The sequence below is a fragment of the Danio rerio genome, chromosome 5 (genome assembly GCF_049306965.1).
Source record: "Danio rerio strain Tuebingen ecotype United States chromosome 5, GRCz12tu, whole genome shotgun sequence".
Classification (NCBI taxonomy): Eukaryota; Metazoa; Chordata; class Actinopteri; order Cypriniformes; family Danionidae; genus Danio; species Danio rerio.
Genome location: NC_133180.1, coordinates 39035767 through 39055715, shown reverse-complemented (window position 1 = coordinate 39055715; position 19949 = coordinate 39035767). Strand labels below are relative to the sequence as shown.

The window sequence follows — 19949 nt, the reverse complement described above, 5'->3', positions numbered from 1 at the left end:
CTCTTTCTTTCTGCAGGATTGGATGGAGTGACGCTTTTCTTCTTGCTCATGTTTTTCATAGTGTTGATAGCGGGTGCAGGCATCCTTTTTCTACAAGTTAGGTATGAATTTGGTATGAGTCGCAGCATACAGCACTGGTTTTTAACACGTTTTAATGATGTGTATATGTGTGTGTCCAGAAAATATGGGGCTGGAGGTTTTTTTGGTGCGTTTATTGGAGGAGGAGGAAGCCCCACTAAGATAGTGCTGACGCTGGATGACTTGGTCTTCATCAACACCACACTCAGCAGAAGGGTCGGTCTCAAATACTCTCGGACTCTCAAAGCCTTTTGGTCTTCCTTTGAATTTTACTTTGTCTATGTCTCTCTCACTGTCAACTTCTTTTTATTTCTCTCTGTGTGGCTCTGTAGAAGCTAAATGAGGAGTGTGTAGTAATAATAAAAACTAAAATAACTTTAGTGTGTGATTTGCTGCGAGTGTGATGAAATTAAGTACAGGCATGAGTGTTTTCTTGGAATTTGCTCTCACTCTCTTTTTTTTGTGTGTATAGTTTTTAATGTCTTTCTCATTATTGGTTTCTTTCTGTAGAAACTGAATGACGAGAGTATGCTGAAGAGTCAGCTAGATGTTAAAACCCCGCGCCACTCAGTCTCTGGTCGCAGTTACATCACATCAACCCCAGAAACATCCAATGTTGCTGTATTTGAGGTGTGGGAAATTTGTGAGTTTTTGTGTACTGGCATTGTGTTCGGTTCTATGATGAAGCAATATTACATGAGAAAGTGTGATTTTTTAACTGGATACCAGAAGGTAATCTAATATTCGGTACAACAACATGTTTTCAGAAAAACAAGAAGTTATGAAGTATAATTTCAGATCATTTTTGACCAGTAGGTTTAGTGTTTTACCTCAAACAATGCACAATGTTCCAAAGGAAGCCAAAACTGTCAAGCAACAGGAAACAGACTGGAAGTGAGAAGCATTAAGAGTCACATTCTAGAAACAAAAACTTCCAGGTTCTATTTCTTTACCGAGAAATAGATTTATGATAACAATAACGGTTAGAACACTTATGGTTAAAAATGTTTATTTTTATTTTAAATAAATCATTTGCGTTGACTTTCCCTCATTGAAGCTTTAAAGTATTTTGATATATTTTTTTTAATACAGCGGGTAAAATAAGTATGTCATGATTTTTCCTGCTAAGAGTAAGCAGGGAGTTTATTTGCTGAAGTGTTCACGGAAGAGATGGGTTTTTAGTTGTTATTTAAAGGATAGCAGTGTGTGAAAGGGTTCGCTCAGTGGCTGTTCTGTAAGCAAGCATCATTGATTTGAAGTTGATATGAGGTTTAACTTGTAACCAGTGCAGGAAGATAAAGACAGGTGTGACATGGGCTCTGGCTCATTAAAGACCAGACTATCTGAAGCATCCTGTATCATTTGTAGAGATTTAAAGAAAGATGGGAGTTCAGCAAGAAGAGTATTGCAGAAGTACAGCCTAGAAATGAAAAGAGCTTTTACTAGAAGTTCCAAGAAGGGTTTGGCCTTTGATGTTGAAAAGTGTAAGCCTGTTTGATCGATGTTGGCAATGTGCTCATTGAAGGACAACTGGTCATCCAGAATCATCCCAAGATTTCCACTGAATTAGATGAGTTAATATTAGATCATGTTAATGAAGAAATGGTGTTGAAGTGTGAAGTTGTGGGGAAGACAAGAGATCCTTGCAGCTACCGTTGGGTCATCAGGCTGACCCAAGTGAAATGTAGAGCTGTATGTCATCAGCATACCAGTGATAAGTGAAACCATGTAATTGTATGATGGTTCCTAGGGAAATAGTAGGGGACCAAGAACAGATCCCTGTGGTACCCCTGTGATCAACTGCTGAGATTTGGATACTTTTCTCTCTAGGCAGTCCTAGAAGACTCTGGTAAGACTCCAACCAGCAGAGCGAGGTTCCAGTGATGCCCATTGACCTGAGGGGGGACATGGAATCTAATGATTTACAGTATCAAAAGCAGTAGGCAGGTCCAGTAAAGGCAGAACAGATGATTTGGAACCTGCTTTAGGATTTCACAGGGCTTCAGTGACTGATAGCTCAATGCATTGTAGGCTGTTTTGGTAATTACAGCTTTAAGACACATCTTGTAAGGAGAATAAAATTGCATGCATTGCTCAGGTGTGATTATTCTATATAGTTCAACAGAGTCTAAATATATTGATGGTTCTGTGGGTCTCTTCTACGAACTCCGAGCTATATATTTTGTTTTCTATTGGATTCAGATCAGGTGATTGACTGGGCCATTCTAGAAGCTTATTTTTTTTTAAACCATTTGAAAGTTTCCTTGGCTATGTTTAGGGTCATTGTTTTGCTGAAATTTTATCTCCGTAATTCCAACAAAGTTGGTATATTAATTAACACTGACAAGGGACAGGGTTGCTTTCTAACTACTGAATGAATTCAGCTGCTGTCTTGGCTTTCCATGCCTTTTATACCTTCATTTCTTCATGTGTTCAATAATTTTTTTCTGTGTCATAATTATTATACATAACTTAGCTTTGTTTTCTTTGCATGTATGGACAATGTCAAGTCAAAAGCACCTTTAGAATGATATTTTCTGTCAAAAATTGTGACATGCTCAATACTTATTTTACCCACTGTAAGTCTTTACTTCAAATTAATATTTGTAATTTATATTTAATCTTTTAGCTGATTGGTTTAGTTTGTGGGTCATACTACTGTTGCAAATACTACTGTAAGATCCACATGGGGAAAAAAATTAATAAATAATTTAGAAACCAGTGTTGCTGAAAACAATTGACAGTACTGATGCAGTCTTTAATGAGTACAGTTGCACTTTTGCTCCAATGTTGTGAAATCACTTTTTTTTATAAACATCTACAGCACTTTGTGTTTTCCATTTCCCACTCACACATTAAATCAAGATCAAAAACTCAATGTCCACAGTGAAGTATTGTGTATGTTACCTGTTTGTTGCATCTTTGGTTAAAAAAACAATCAGTAAAACTAGAGAATTCTAATCTTCATAACTTTTTAGAATGTATTTCAAAGAATTATGCATATTATTTTCCTCTTACTAAAGTACAGAAAATGTGATTAACACTGTCACAAGGAGGTTGTGTGTGAACCCGAATTGTGTTTAATTGTTTTATTCTGTGCTGTCAGGGTGACTGGGTCTGGTTAAAGAAATGCCCCTGTGCAGATTCTATTACAGAGATCAGTGAAAGCACACAGACCATCTTTGTCAAGGTAGGAGAGAGAAAGTGAGAGAATGAAAGAAAGGTTATTTAACTAATACACTGTGTATGTGTTTTGAAAAGAAACATACTCAACTTCTGTACCCTCTTTTCCTCTTCTGTTTGTCCTCATCTTCACTCTCCACAGCTGAGAGATATGCGTCATGAGAATCTGAACTTGTTCCTGGGTCTGTTTATGGATACTGGTATATTCGGCATTGTTACAGAGCACTGCACCAGAGGCAGTCTGGAAGACCTGCTCAACAATGAGGAAATGAGGCTTGACTGGATGTTCAAATCCTCTCTTCTCCTCGACCTGATTAGGGTGAGGAATTGAGGCGATAGAAGAATGGTTCAAATAACAATGAGTAAAAAACGACTCCGCTAGAAAATGAAGATGTTGACGGCAAATATTGTTAAATATTAAAATGTTTCCCACTCTCTGTCACTTTCTTCTCAATGCCTTCTTTATCTTACCCTGTCAGGGAATGAAGTACTTGCATAATCGGGGCATTATTCATGGACGCCTGAAGTCTCGGAACTGTGTGGTGGATGGTCGATTTGTTTTGAAGGTTACAGATTATGGCTTCAATGAAATCCTCAACTGCCAAAACATCATCCTGGAGGACAACGCACCAGAGGGTATGTGTGATACATGTGTTACATATGTTAAGATGTTAAAAAGGGATAAGACCGTAACATTTAAGAGAGACAGTGACATAGGTATGACACAGATCAACAATGAGGCAGATAGGAGTTGTTGAGCAGTCTTTACTGAATTATCAACAATTATTGAACAAAAAAGGTCCTACTTTATATTAAGTGGCTGTAACTACATGTACTTACATTCAAAAAATAAATACTATGCACTTATTGTGTTTATAAAGCACTGCAGAACACTTTTGTTGTCATTGAGTCTATGAGTATAGGTACACTGTAAAAAATAGTCCTGGTTGCCTTCAATTTTTAAGCTGAATCAAATTAAAATTATGATTCCACTGAACTATGATGTTAAAGTGACAAAACAGCTTGCATAACTTAATAAATAATAATACAATTATGCTTATAATAAATTACTTATTATTATTATAATAACATTAAGTTAAAACAGGATTAACTTAGAATAATAAGTTATAATGACCTTAAAAATATATGCTGTCAGTACTAAATGTTCATGCAGTTTTTTTACAATGTAGGTTTAGGGATGGGTTGAAATGTAAGGGATGGTCAGCATTGTATTATATATGTAATTACAGTGATTAATTACAATGTAATTACATGCATGTATTTAATCTAGCATAAGTACAATGTAAAAAAACATAAACACATGACACATGAAGTACATTGTAACAAATTATTAATTTCAGTGTGAGTGCATATTAGTTAAGGTCACCCAATATGTAGTGGGACTGAAAAAAAGATATATAAAATAATAATATAAAAATAAATAAGTCGTGGCCAAATTAACTAAATTAATTAATAATCAACCCTTAAATTGAACTCTCCTATAAATCTAAATTACAAAATAAAGAATAAAAAGAATAAACTCAAGATCTTCAATATATGTGACACTCTAAACTAATCATACTAAAAAACAAACAAAAAAAAAAATACAGGAGCAGCAAAACACTTAAAACCTAATCTAGCAAAACACAAACTAACCTAATATACATAAACAAATGAAGTACAAAAAATCACAAATTGTTCAACAAATGAACTTATGTTACATCAGACTATTATCTGAAGTAATAAATAGGTCACACTTTACAATAAGGTTCATTAGTTAATGTTAATTAATGCATTTACTAACATGAACAAACATCAAACAATACATCTACTACTGTATTTGTTTATGTTAACGTTAGTTAATAAAAATACAGTAGTTCATTGTTAGTTCACGTTAACTCATGGTGCATTAACTAATGTTAACAAGCGTGGACTTAAATGTTAATTATGCATTAGTAAATGTTCAATTATGATTAATAAATGCTGTACAAGTGTTGTTCATGATTAGTTCATGTTAGTAAATGCATTAACTAATGAACCTTATTGTAAAGTGTTACCAATAAATATTCAATGAAAAACAACCTCTTGATGTACGATAAGGCCGAGTGCACACCACACAATGAACTTGAAGGCCTTTAAATCCAGTTAGCCTATCAGTGGATTGGCAGAGATGATGATGTTGTAACAATGAATGACAGGAAGATCGACCAGTAAACACCTAAGAGTAGCGTAAGATAATAGGAACAAAGACAGAAGAGTAACAAAACAAATGGGCAACACAAATATCTTGATACCTCAGGCTGTTAATGTTGCCATCCACTCTGTAGATCTCTCAAACACCAAACTTGACTGATTTCTGTAAGAATTTCGGGTTCATGCGGGTTCCAATGGGTCTTCTGCAGTATTTGTTGTGACTGGGATGCAGTCATCTGAAAAATCTACCTTCTGCCACTTTTACAAATGATCAACTAGAAGTCATGTTATTATTTGTTGCTTTTACAACTGGGATGGATGACAATATTTTTGTCAGGCAGTGTGTCTTTCTGACCTCGGTATCTTTGCTACAGATCAGTTCTGGACAGCTCCGGAGATCCTGAGGAATCCTGATCTGAAGAAGAAGGGAACATATCCAGGAGATGTATACAGCTTTTCTATCATCATGCAGGAGGTGATCTCTCGCTGCGCACCCTTCTGCATGTTGGATATGCCTCCTGAAGGTTAGACCAAACCACCACATAATTACAATCCACATCCATGTTTACAGAATTAATGGTGAATCTAAAGATGGAGTTGGTTTAAAGGAGTGCAGATCTAAATACAGAGTAGTAAGTTGTCAGTACTCCGGTTGTGTTTTTCTGTCTACAGAAATCATAGAAAAGGTGCGCTCTCCTCCACCACTGTGCCGACCCACTGTGTCTATGGATGAAGCTCCGCTAGATGTGATTCAGCTCATGAAGCAGGCCTGGAGTGAGGAGCCTGAACAGAGGCCTACGTTTGAGGATATATTCAGACAGGTACACACTAACTCTTTCATTTGCGCACACACACAAACAAGACACTTAAAAGTTTTGTCTTCTGGGACTTTCTGTAAAGATAATGATTTTTGCAACATAGGCTCATTCTAAAAATGTAGCCCTATATACATTTCTGGAGATTAAAAACACTGTCGTTTGGGTTAAGGAAAGTGGGTGGGCGGGTCAATTGGGTCAACTATTGGTTGGGTTATGCGAAGAAGGAGGGTGTGTCAGTCAATCAGGCGGTCAGTCCATCATTTAGTCAGTCGACAGCATGTAAATCCATCCTCTGGTGGAGTTACATGAGAACAGCAGGCACGAATGGCACTTGCGAGAGATATTTAACATCTGAAAAAGCGTACACAGTGGCCTCTGGTGGAAACAAAAACTGCAAAACAAACATAGCTCCTGGGATGTATTTGGCATTCTCCAGAAATTAAAATAGGGGTACGTTTTCAGAATGAGCGTGGGTTGGATTTTTGTACTGTGTAATCTGGCTTTTAATCCTAAACACAGCAGAAAGCTTTCAGCACTTTACATTTTCAAAAACATTATTTGGTATAATATATTAGCTGTATTCCTATTCCTATATAAAGTTCTTATTATAAAGTATATCCATGTGGTGACATCCAGTGTGTGTGTGTGTGTGTGTGTGTGTGATAGAGAGAGAGAGTTAGAGACCCAGGACCACAAATCCAGTCAAAAAGATACATTTTACATGCATCATCTGAATAAATAGGTTTTCCATTGATGTTTGGCTTGTTGTGATAAGATAATATCTGTCTGAGATACAAGTAATTTAAAATCTGAAGTTTTGTGGTTTAAAAAAAACTAAATATTAAGAAAAAAGCCTTTCAAGTTGTCCAAGTAAAGTTCAGTTACAGTAGGAAACTCACAAAATTTCTTCATGAAAGTTGATCTTTACCTAAAATTCAAAATTTTGGCATAATATAAAAACCTATAATTTTATTTTCATACAATGTATATTTGACTAGGGTGGCATGGAGGCGCAGTGAGTAGCACTGTCACCTAACAGCAAAAAGGTCGCTAGGTCGCTGGTCCAAGCCCCGACTGGGTCAGTTGGCCTTTCTCTGTGGAGTATGCATGCTCTCCCTGTGTTTTTGTGGGTTTCCTCTGGTCCAAAGACATGCGCTATGGGTGAATTGGGTATGCTAAATTGCCCGTAGTGTATGTGTGTATGTCATGGTCCTCCAGGTTGGGGGTTGACCATTGGGCTAACGACCCACCTTGTAAAATTGAATGCTACGAAACACCAACATGTTGCAGTTAACTTTAATATAAAACAGGACTGGAAGTAAGCAAGTAAGTATATTTGACTATGACTAAAATATACCTGTGCAACATTAGACTGATTTTGCAGTCCAGGATCACACACTATATAAATGAAAATTGGAGAAAACAATATAATAAATCTCCTATTCTATATCTTTTTTTCCAGTTTAAGAGCATGAACAAAGGAAAGAAGACTAACATAATAGACTCAATGTTGAGGATGCTGGAGCAGTACTCCTCAAACCTGGAGGATCTGATCCGAGAGAGGACCGAAGAACTGGAGGTAGAGCGACAGAAAACTGATGCTCTTCTAGCCCAGATGCTGCCCAAGTAAGTCCTGCTTAACATGCTCACGTTTCTCCCTGGATTTCCCGCTCTTCTAATTTCTCACACTGCTGCTCTGTCTTTCAGGTCGGTGGCCTTGGCATTAAAAACAGGGAAGCCAGTGAAGCCAGAGCATTTCGCTGAAGTCACACTGTATTTCAGTGATATCGTGGGTTTCACCACCATCTCTGCCCTCAGTGAACCCATCGAAGTGGTCGATCTGCTTAATGACCTCTACACACACTTTGATGGAATCATCGCTATCCACGATGTCTATAAGGTTTGATGAAGGTTTTAATCTTTCTTTTATAGACTTCAGGGAACTAAACAGACAATATTAATATCACAGTATTAGATTAAAGGATTTTTTTGCACATCCTTTCTTTAGAAGTTGCCAAATGTACAACCCTGTACCTTACAGTTCCCACCACATATAAACCCTTGTTGAAGATCAAAAAAGAAGGCTGTGAAAAGACTCACTTTATTGGAAAACTTTAGGTTTGCTCAAAATGTTAACAGTGCAGTTTTATCAAAAATATATTTGATAAACAAATATAATGAATTATAATTTATCAAAATGCTAATGAAGTATTATAATACTTCATTAGGATGGCAGTAATTGTGGCAATAATAGTTTATGATTTTAGTGCACCTAGTGACAAGGAACAGGAAATTGTTCAACCATGATATCCTGTTTTACAAGTCTATACATATTACATTAATATTGGGTAAAACAAAGCTAAACTCATTATTCACAATGGAAAGAGCAAATAACTGAGCTCTGATTTACAGCAAAATTGAAAGTCTTGACATGGCCAAGTATGGTGACCAATACTAGGAATTTGTGCTCTGTATTTAACCCATACAAGTGGGTGGTGAGAGCGCTGGTTATTCCCTTGTACCACCGACAATCCCAGAGCCAGTACTCGAACCTGCAACCTTCCGATCACAAGTCCAACTCTCTAACTTTTCCAAAGGAGCTTCACAAAAGGGGAAGGTGACTATAATGCAATAGCAAAACCACTGGAAGCTTCTGTCAGCTGGAAGTGTTATGAATCAGTTTGTAAGAGAAAGTGTGTTTCTTTCCCAACAAAACTGTTAGGAGAAGATAGTTGGGTCAGAAAGTCTCCAAAACTACAATCCAGTAGTCGCCAACATCACCACACATAGTTTAATAGTCATCCAAAAACAACTTGAGGGTCTTTCTTTTTTTGTTAATATTATTATGCACAAAACGGTTAGCAAGGTTCCTTTCAGTTTAACAGATGTCTAAGTGAAGTTTATAGACTAATTTCGAGAGGATCACATGCTTACTACTGGCGACTACTGGATTGTAGTTTTGGACACTTTCTGACCCAACTATCTTCTCCTAACAGTTTTGTTGGGAAAGAAACACACTTTCTCTTACAAACTGATTCATAACACTTCCAGCTGACAGAAGCTTTCAGTGGTTTTGCTATTGCATTATAGTCACCTTCCCCTTCTTCTTTGGCTCTCGGCGAAGGCCGTCGCTCTTTCTCCCGCTCCGTCCCATATCTCTCCTTGCTAGCACCTCTTGTCTCATCTTATTCTATCTCTGAGGCTCTCCTTGTCCTGCTTTCCAAACGAAAAAGGAGTTATGGATTTGATCAACTGGTCTCTGAATGCAATTGACACCATCTTCTCAACGAGATCGCTGGGCTCCGGGGAACCCAGCTGTCCTGCGGGGACGTTCGCAGCTGGATAAGTGCTGGACGGGTGGGAGAAGTGGAGAGTCCTCTGTCTAGCTGCTCTGTCTCTGGAGCATATTGAAGATATTTACCTATTCGGAACTTTGATAACAGGGTTTCTGCTGATGGGCTTATGCGGGGCCCTGGGATATCGGAAACTGATAAAAGCGGTCAGCGCAGCTCAAAACCCCACTAGGCTGGCCGGCTTGATTGAAACACTGATGGGTAGGGTCGCGAATCAGACTATGGTCCTTGACCGCAAACTGGAAACCATCGAGGTGAAGCTTGCGGCTCTGCAACAAATTTTGGCCAGATCGGGAGACGAGTGATGGACATTAAATATCTGTGAAATTGGCAGATATTGACCTAAAGTTGAAGTATCTTACTGTCTTTTTTTTTCGGCTCTCCTCTTACTCCTGCCATACGGCCTCGGCTGGAAGTAAACAACTCCCTGGGTAAGCAAGATAAGCGGACGCTCTGAAATTCCTGCCCCTGTCAAGGACACCTGCGGGACTCTGGACTATGCAGGCTCACACACACACAAACATATCTACAGATAAATATTCACCACCAATCCCCATCCAAACGCCTTCGTGTGCTTTTACCCACGTGGGGCGTGGGCGGGACTGTGACTTGCGCCGGAAATGGCTGCTGGACCAGTTGGCTGCCCGCACTCAACGGACTGTTTTCCATTACCCCTGTTCCCATCCCCTCTGTCTATGTTGTGTCTTGCCGGTGTGCTTATGCTAAGATAGGGCTGTTTTTCTCCTTTTTCTTACTTTGTCCTAATCAAGGGCAAGCTGAGGGGGTGTTTTTTAGCCTAACTGTCCAAATGTATCTTTCTTCGTTTCTAAATGCTACCTCCTAAGATCTGTCTCCCCTGAAAAGTTGTTTGTGATGTGTTGTGTATGGTCTGGGGGGTCCAATTTCGCTATACGAAAGTGTAGTGACAAATAAAGGCTTGATTGATTGATTGATTATGACTGCTAGCGGCTGGATCCGCATTATCCAATTCACATGCTCCAATCAGACGACACCTAAACTACTATAAATACCCTGGGTTTCATTCCACTGCTATCTTCGTTTTGAAGATTCCCCCTTCCACCCCTACTCCTCCTTCCTAGATGGGTGACACGGTGGCCCAGTGTGTAGCACTGTTGCCTCACAGCAAGAAGGTCTCTGGTTCCACGCTTTACCAAACCAGCAGACATTTCTGTGTGGAGTTTCCAGTTTCCCCCCATGCTCACATGGGTTTCCCCTGGGTTCCCCGGTTTCCTCCCACCATCCAAATACATGCAAATTAAGTTAATTGACTAATCCAAATCGGCACCATAGACATACTCCTAGTATATAGTTATCTCCAAGAGCAATCACTTACTGTTCATTGGTTACTTACAGCAGGGGAGCTCCCGAGATCTACCTGAGCTCAAACTCCCCTCCTGCCTTGCAACGGGAGGGAGCCCCGGGCTCGAGGATCATGAGCTCAGGGCTCTCTTTCGGGACAGCATGCCAAACAAGCTTTTTAATCAATCATCAGCTAAGTGTGAACTCTTGAATAGATGTCCAAACAGCATCTTGACTTAAACAAGGCTAAATTTGGGCAGTCATTGATAATCAAATAGACATCTCACAATAGTCCAAAAATAGACTAGTCAGCAAATAAGACAGGAATGAGTGACTAATTTTGGCGCCCTTGTTAAATATGGCCAGCAAGATTAGAAAGATTAGATAGACTTCACATCGTGCATTCGTACATTCCTATCTGTTTGATGACTAGTAATCTTTCTGACCTAACAGCCTTCCTTGCTCATATTTACCAAGAGTGCTAATATTAGTGGAGGACACTGTATACTCATAAAAGCTGAGCAGTAATGCCTTAAAGGTACATAAACTCACCGGCAACTTTATTAGGTACATCTGTCCAATTGATCGTTAATGCAACTCAATGCTGCAACTCAATGCATTAAGGCATGTAGACATGATCAAGATGATCTGCAATTCAAACTGAGCATCAGAATGGGAAAGAAAGGTGATTGAAGTGACTTTGAACATGGCATGGGTGTTGGTGCACGCACAACCATATACAGGGTTTATAGAGAATGATCCAAAAAAGAGAAAGTATCGAGTGAGAGACAGTCTGTGGGCGCAAATGCCTCGTTGATGCCAGAGGTCACAGGAAAATAGCCAGACTGGTTCTAGCTGATAGACAGGCAACAGTAACTCAAATACACCACTCCTTATAACCAAGGTATGCAGAAGAGCATCTCCGAACGCACAACATGTCAAAAATTAAAGCGGATGGGCTACAGCAGCAGAAGACCACATCAGGTGCCACTTCTATCAGTTAAGAACAGGAGGCTACAGTTCACACAGGCTCACCAAAATTGGACAATAGAAGATTGAAAAAATTGGGTTTGGATTGGTTTTCCGCTGTGACATTCGGATGGTAGGGGTCAGAATTTGTCGTCAACAACAGGAAAACATGGATCCATCCTGCCTTGCATCAAAAGTTTCGGCTGGTGGTGTAAAGGTGTGTGGGATATTTTCTTGGTACACTTTGTAATGTAATGTAATGTGTATTTATATAGCGCATTTATTGTGTATGGCCATACACCCAAAGCGCTTCACAATCATGAGGGGGGTTTCTCCACATCACCACCAGTGTGTAGCATCCACTTGGATGATGCAACGGCAGCCACAGGACAATGGCGCCAGTGCGCTCACCACACACCAGATATTGGTGGAGTAGAGGGACAGTGATCGAGCCAATTCGGTGGAAGGGGATGATTGGGAGGCCATGATCATATGGGCCACTAGAGGGACTTTGGCCAGGACACCGGTGTTACACCCCTGCTCTTTCACGAGAAGTGCCATGGGATTTTTAGTGACCACAGAGAGTCAGGACCTCGGTTTAACGTCTCATCCGAAAGACGGCGCCCACTGACAGTGTAGTGTCCCCTTCACTTTTACTGGGGCATTAGGACTCACATAGACCTCAGGTTGAGCGCCCCCTGCTGGCCTCACTAACACCACTTCCAACAGCAACCTGGTGTTCCCTAGTGGTCTCCCATCCAGGTACTAACCAGGCTCAGCCCTACTTAGCTTCAGTGAGTAACCGGTCTTTGGCTGCAGGGTGATATGGCTGTGGCATTTGACTTTGGGGTTATTAGTACCAAATGAGCATCATGTCAATGCTACAGCCTACCTGAGAATTGTTGCTGACCATGTCCATGCCTTTATGACCACAGAGAACACATTTTCTGATGGCTACTTCCAGCAGTATAACACGTCATGTCATAAAGTGTAAATCATCTCAGACTAGTTTTTTGAAAATGACAATGAGTTCACTGTACTCAAATGGCCTCCACAGTCACCAGACTCAATCCAATAGAGCCCCTATTGGGATGTGGTGGAATGGGTGATTCGCATCATGGATGTGCAGCCGACAAATCTGCAGTAACTGTGTTATGCTATCATGGTAATATGGACCAAAACCTCTGAGGAATATTTCCAGTACCTTGTTGAATATATGCTGTGAAGGATTAAGGCACTTCTGAAGGCAAAGGGGGGTCCAACACGGCACGGTGTACCTAATAAAGTGGCCGGTGATTGTATTAGTAGTACCTGTTAAACGAGCACCATGACAGCAAAAATTCATAAATAATTTTCCTTAAGAAATTATTTTTGTCTTCAAATTGAACTGAGATATATTTTAGTTTTAGACCAATAGCACATAAAACCAGTTCTGCAATTCACAGGGAACATTTTGTGTGTTGTATCTCAACAGGTGGAGACTATTGGTGATGCGTACATGGTGGCATCAGGAGTTCCCAATCGCAATGGTACCCGCCACGCTGCAGAGATGGCCAACATGTCCCTGGACATTCTCCACTGCATCGGTACATTTAAAATGAGGCACATGCCTGACGTCAAAGTCAAAATTCGCATTGGACTACATTCTGGTGAGAAAAGCAACAGTTCTATTTCACTATGTGCTCAAATCTGAATTTTCAGCACTGTTACTCCAGTTTTTGGTGTCACATGACCAACCCATGGCATGCTAATGGTCTAATCTGATTCAATGATCTATGCTAACCTAAGCTAAAAGTGCTCTTGGCATACTCAGAAATCAGCTAAATGAATTCAAAAAGGTTAAACTCCACTCTTAACTGTAGTGGAATGATAAAATGACCCCATTTCCAAAAAGATGTTCCTTAAATTTAAATTTCATTATTTAAATCCATTATCAAACAAACCATTTCCTTTTTGTATGGGATTTTCACTGACAAAAACGGCCCGGTCTTACATCAACGCACTGAACATAGTGCTAAATGTAAATGCGTATTTACACTTGATCCTCTGATAGCGGTGTATTCCTAGAACAAGTGAAATGTAAATCCCAGGCATAATCCAATTAACAGATTCATCCAATTAGTAAGCACAGTGTCGCCTCTGTCCCCCTTCCCACAATTCAACTCATGCTGTTCTCCACACAAGTGAAAAGTCAACCTCATTCTCATGTGTGTGTTACAGGTCCAGTGGTCGCAGGTGTAGTTGGCTTAAAGATGCCTCGATACTGTCTGTTCGGGGACACAGTAAACACAGCCTCCCGAATGGAATCCACAGGGTTGCGTGAGTAACACCGACTAACGTTTCGTGTTGAATATGTATGAGCACGTGCACAAGTCAGATAGTAACCGTGTCAGCGATTGTAAACGTCTCTGAAGTCGTGATTCCTGGAATTTGTCTTTGCTAAGGATCAGTTTGAAGACTCAGTAGTTGTGCATGTGTGTGTGCTGATCAGCGAGTGCATGTCAGTGAGAAGCTCAGAGGGCTTAAAGTGCAGAGTTCCTAGTAAGCTTTTAAGAGTATAAGCCAAATTAGAAAGAAAATTCTGCTTTAAAGCTAATGTCCTCTTAGGACTCAGCCTCCGCTATCACCCTGAACTGTCTCACCTTTAATCAGACCTTCTTCCATATTTAGCCCAGAAAGGTTACTTGGTGTTTCGTGCTGAAGAAGAAAGTTTGAAACATGATAAAAGGTTTGCTATTGACTTTAAAAAAGTATGTACAGTAAATTGAGTGGCAAGGATGCATTTGAGTTTTCAAAAGTGACAGTAAAGACATTTTAAAATCGATAAAGTTTTCATCTCTTCTTGAAAATGCAGTTCTTTTTAATATTATATTAGTTAATAAATTCTTAATAAAATATTTAAATGTTTCCAGCTCAACAGTTTCAACGTTGACATAATAAATTGATAGTCATAAATGAGCAGCAAATTAACACATTTGAATGATTTCTGATTGATTTAATGACACTGAGTTATTTTAAATTGTGAAACCATTTCACAAATAAAAATACACCAATAGAAAACATTGCAGCTGCAAATGTGTCAATCGCATAGATCAGGGGTGCCCAAACTTTTTCTTATAAAGGGCCAAAAGCCAAACTTAATTGAGGGATGATGTGGGCTAAATATATACCAAACTGAATATATCACATGGTATAACATTAACTTGACATTGGTTATATTTAAATTTATTCAGTATTATTTAAAAATAACTAGAAAACTTGCTTTTAATCATATTAATTAATGGAGTATAATTTTTAACATTTTATGATAAACATATTATTACAGTAACAACTCATCTCATTTATACCGCAATGGAAACACTGCTGAAAACACTAGTTGACCTGTGCCTTCCTTTGCCTTGATTTGCTCTCCAATGTCGTGTACATCAATTTTTGTCAAGAGACTGTATTTACATAATAAAGTCTGCTTCATTTACAAAATGTAATTAAAACATTAAATCTCAGTTGACTTTTTTGTAAATCATCAATAAAACAAAGAAACAAAGGGTTACGTTCATTCACCCCAACCTCATGCCCATCATTCTCCCTCTCTTTTCAGATGGGATAGTGGGTCAAATCAAAGGTTACTGGCCCTACTTTGGGCATCTCTGGCATAGATAATCTCCTTGACTTGGTTTGGTTTGTTTGTGTTGGATAATTGAAGATTTCGACAAACATAATAAAATAATTAGTGCCTAATTATACCAGATTAGATCTTACAAGCAAGCAAAGAAAACCTACATCTAGAGTTTGTTTACAGAGCAGAACATTTTCAAAAATCCTAACCCTAATCCTAAATAAAAGATTTAAGATATTTTCATAGGTCTCAAATCTCGTGCTGTCTAATTACATTTTGTGGATGAAATGGTTAAAGCAGTTGGGCAGATTATCTACAGTAAGTGACAGAAAGTCGTGAAGGATGTGGTGGAGTTTAGAGCGAACTGTCCAGTCCGTTTAGGACAACGCTGCCATCTAGCGTTTTCTCAGGAAACACCATTACTTTAAAGCAGGTGTGCCCAAACTCTTTCTTATGAAGGACCAAAAACCAAACTGGATTCAGGGTGTGAATATCAAATGTAAATATAAAAAACTATTACATTAAAGCTGCCTTAGTAATTTTTTATTAATATTATAAAAAATACTTTAATCATTCATTCATTCATTTTCTTGTCGGCTTTGTCCCTTTATTATTCTGGGGTCGCCACAGCCGATTGAACCGCCAACTTATCCAGCAAGTTTTTACGCAGCGGATGCCTTTCCAGCCGCAACCCATCTCTGGGAAACATTCACATGATACACTCATTCACACACACACTCATACACTGCAGACAATTTAGCCTACCCATTTACCTGTACCGCATGTTTTTGGACTGTGGGGGAAACCGGAGCACCCGGAGGAAACCCACGCGAACGCAGGAAGAACATGCAAACTCCACACAGAAACGCCAACTGAGCGACGTTCTTGCTGTGAGGCGAACGTGCTACCCACTGCGCCACTGCGTCGCCCATACTTCAATCATATTGATAATAATTATTATTTTTTTTTATATTTTTAATGAACTTCTTATAATAAAAACATAAGCAAACACATTTATAACACAATGGTGTTCAATGCTAAAAACATGAGTCAAGCTGAACCTGCCTTTGTCTTGATTCGCACATCAATGTCTTGTGTATTGTCTTTTATCTTTGAGTGACAGTATTTACATTTTTTAAAATCTGATTCATGCACAACAATTAATTGAAACCTTTCATTTCAGTTGACTTTTTTTGTAGTTCAACAATTAAACAAACAAACCAACAAACAAAAGGTTACGTTAAATAAGAAATGATGATCTCTGTTGAAGGCATTTGCCCCAGCCCTCATTCTAAAGTTTTTCTCACATGGGATGGTGGGCCAAATCAAAGGTTACCATAGGCCAACTTTGGTCATCTCTGCTTTAAAGTGTATTTCTGCAACACACGTTCATGATTTCTGTTTGAGATCCCCCGTATGTGCAGATGTTTTCTGTTAATTTGTGTTTTCCCTGTTTCTACAGCTTACAGAATTCATGTCAACCAGAGTACAGTTGATGTCCTAAACAGTCTCAAACTTGGCTACAAAATAGATACTCGGGGCAGGACCGAGCTCAAGGTATGAAAACACACACACGCGCTGACGTGTTTCTTCAGTTCAGGCTCTTTTACCTTCAGAGAAATTATTTGGATTGAAATGACTATACCTATAACTGTGATCTAAACAGAAAGTACAATAACTAATTCAATATTTGTTGAGAGAAAATTATTATATCATAATCACATCACATGATTATATAACTTACATCTGTTCCAATGTTCTGCCATCATCTCAGTCACATTTTTTTCTTCTTAAAGGGATAGTTCACCCCAAACTGAAAATTAGGTCATCATTTGCTCATCCTTCAATTGCTCCAAATCTGTTTGATATCTTTATTATGTTGAACACAACTGAAGAAAGCAGAAAATCGCGAAAATTGTACTTTTCCTACAATGGTCAATGGTTACCGGTTTCCAACATTCTTTAAAATATCTTCTTTTGTTTCCGACAAAGAAAAAGAGAAAAACACATATTTGACACAATTTGAGGGTGAGTAAACAGCAAACAAATATTCATTTTAGGGTGAAATATCACTCCTAAGTTGTACTTAGTATATAAGTAAAGCATATATAAATATAAGTTATATATTAATCACACTTCAGAACTGTGCAGTACGAGATATATGGGGAGAAATATGTGAAATACATGTGGGCAAATACCACATAAATGCTAATGAAATAAAATGAAAAAAAATCAATGCAATGGTTGATCAATAACATACAATCTCTTTCATTTGGTTAACTAGTGTTGTCCATTTTTAGTTTTCTAAAAGAATAATAAAACAGTTATTAGTGCTTTGTAATACAGGAAGGCTTGTATCTTACAAGTCAACACAGAAAATCCCAACTACTCAGGGCTGTAATGTACTAAATGTTTCTCCTTTGCATTTTGAAATGTGTCAAGTACAGGCAACAACACTGTCAAAACACTCTTACGAATTGGCTAAAAATGCTGTATTATGCATCCGGTCAGTATCTTAAACAGCAAACAGTCCACTGGCCTGTTGCTTGAATCCAACTGAGCGAACTCCCGTTTACAGAGTAGGTTTAAAATTTACAAAACCAAACAAACCCACATTGGTTAAGACTGTTAGGTTCAGTGGTTTCACAATGCTTTGATATAAACGTCCTCTCTTATCTCAGGGTTCAATCCAGAGTTTATTATTAACTCTGGACCAACTGAAAGTGTGATGCCTGCAGCTTACAGACAAACTTAGAAAACATAGAGAGTCAGTTTGATTCATTTCTCACACTTCACATCTCTGTTGAAGAGAACAGATATTGATATGTTGATATATAATATCACTGTAAACTGATTTAATATGGCTTTTATGGGTGACTTTACTGCAAATAAAGAACTGAGCATTTGAAGTGGGTCCAAACCTTTCATGAAAGTTGTCCTAAAACTATTAAACACACATTCTTGTCTTAGGACAATTTTGAAAAATTATTTTGATCCACTTCAAATGTTGATTACTGTACACTGTATATACTGTATACTACTGTATGCTTTATATAGGGGTGGGGTAAAATATTGACACAGTACAGTATCATGATATTTTCCATGACTATATTGGACAGATATACGGAAGTTTACATCAATATAACAGCAATTCTTTATTATATTATTTGTATAAACAATTTGTGTAGTGTTTTTATTATGATAATTTTACTATATTATTTGTACTTATTTATTATACTATTTACTATAAAATCCAAGTCCACTAGATGGTGGTGTTGAACTTGATTTTTATTTTTCTGAAGAGCTGGGTCACCTTCAGCATGCAGTAAAGTTAGTCAAATAATGAAAATGCAGCATCTCAGAAAGATGCATACTACATTTATGACAGATTTTTATGATAGTGACAAACAGTTTTTCTGCTTGATAATCCCATTTATCCAGCAGCAATAAAAAAGAACTGATGTTTCTGTTTAGTTAAAACAGACATTACTGAAAGATCTCATTTTAAGTATACAAAAAAAGTATATGATGTTGGAGAATACTGAAATATATTCAAAATCGCAACAACAATGCATCGTGACATTGACACCCCTAATATATATATATACCTTAAAGTGGGAGGGACTTAAACCACAAGTCGGTTGGGTTTAGGTGGTGTAGGTGGAGCAGATATTAATAAAGCACATCAGGTTACTGTGAGGTTGGGTTTAGGTTTGGTGTAGGTGTAGACATTCACAAAGCACATTATTGGACTCTGTGTCATGTACAAGACATTAAATAAATAAAAAAATTAGATTTGTACAGCCAACTTGGAGCTTGAAGGCTCTCCCATTCGGAGATGGCTCTAACCTTCGTTATACCCTTCTCATTTAGTCTGTGTCTGTTGTTTATGTTAACTAGTATTTGAAACAGAAATGTGCGCACATCTTAGAAGGCTCAAAGGCAGGTGCTCGATCATAAATAAACACAGTAGCAAAATATCAAAAGAAAATTGGCACACTGGCACTTTAGCGCTCACATTTTTAAAAATATTGAAACGCTTCGACCTGATGAAGACCATGTAGGTCGAAATGTTGTGATATTATAAAAAAATTTGAGAGCTAAAGTGTCAATCTGCTGATTTTCTTTTAATCTTTTGACAAGTATTTGCACAAATATTTAAATGGAAAACATGATGCATATTATTACACACTAAAACCTTTTTTATTAAATCACATGTTTACACTAACATAAAAGCCAATCAGTCACAAACCTGCAATTTAAAAGCTGTTTTTTGAGTTTTACTCCCACAAAACATTTTCCAACTCAAAAGAAGTTAAAATGGTGTTGGGTAAACACCTCATAAATATGATCAATCCAAATACTGCAAATAGCAAACTGCAAAAGCTAAAGCAAAAACTACTCAGTTGGCTAATTATT

The 19949-nt window shown here is 38.2% G+C and overlaps 1 protein-coding gene across 8 annotated transcripts in view; it reads left to right on the top strand.

Annotated features, from left to right (window-relative positions):
- gucy2d (guanylate cyclase 2D, retinal) overlaps positions 1-19949 on the top strand; it is a 38842-nt gene that overhangs the window by 9997 nt on the left and 8896 nt on the right. For all 8 annotated transcript variants that reach the window (XM_005165261.5, XM_073949735.1, XM_073949733.1 and 5 more), the window contains 13 exons: positions 17-101; positions 180-294; positions 589-708; positions 3185-3268; positions 3404-3580; positions 3741-3897; positions 5829-5978; positions 6127-6275; positions 7735-7898; positions 7980-8172; positions 13389-13563; positions 14135-14233; positions 16993-17087. In XM_005165261.5, the coding sequence (XP_005165318.1) occupies positions 17-101; positions 180-294; positions 589-708; positions 3185-3268; positions 3404-3580; positions 3741-3897; positions 5829-5978; positions 6127-6275; positions 7735-7898; positions 7980-8172; positions 13389-13563; positions 14135-14233; positions 16993-17087 (1763 nt within the window). The remainder of the gene's footprint in view (positions 1-16; positions 102-179; positions 295-588; positions 709-3184; positions 3269-3403; positions 3581-3740; positions 3898-5828; positions 5979-6126; positions 6276-7734; positions 7899-7979; positions 8173-13388; positions 13564-14134; positions 14234-16992; positions 17088-19949) is intronic.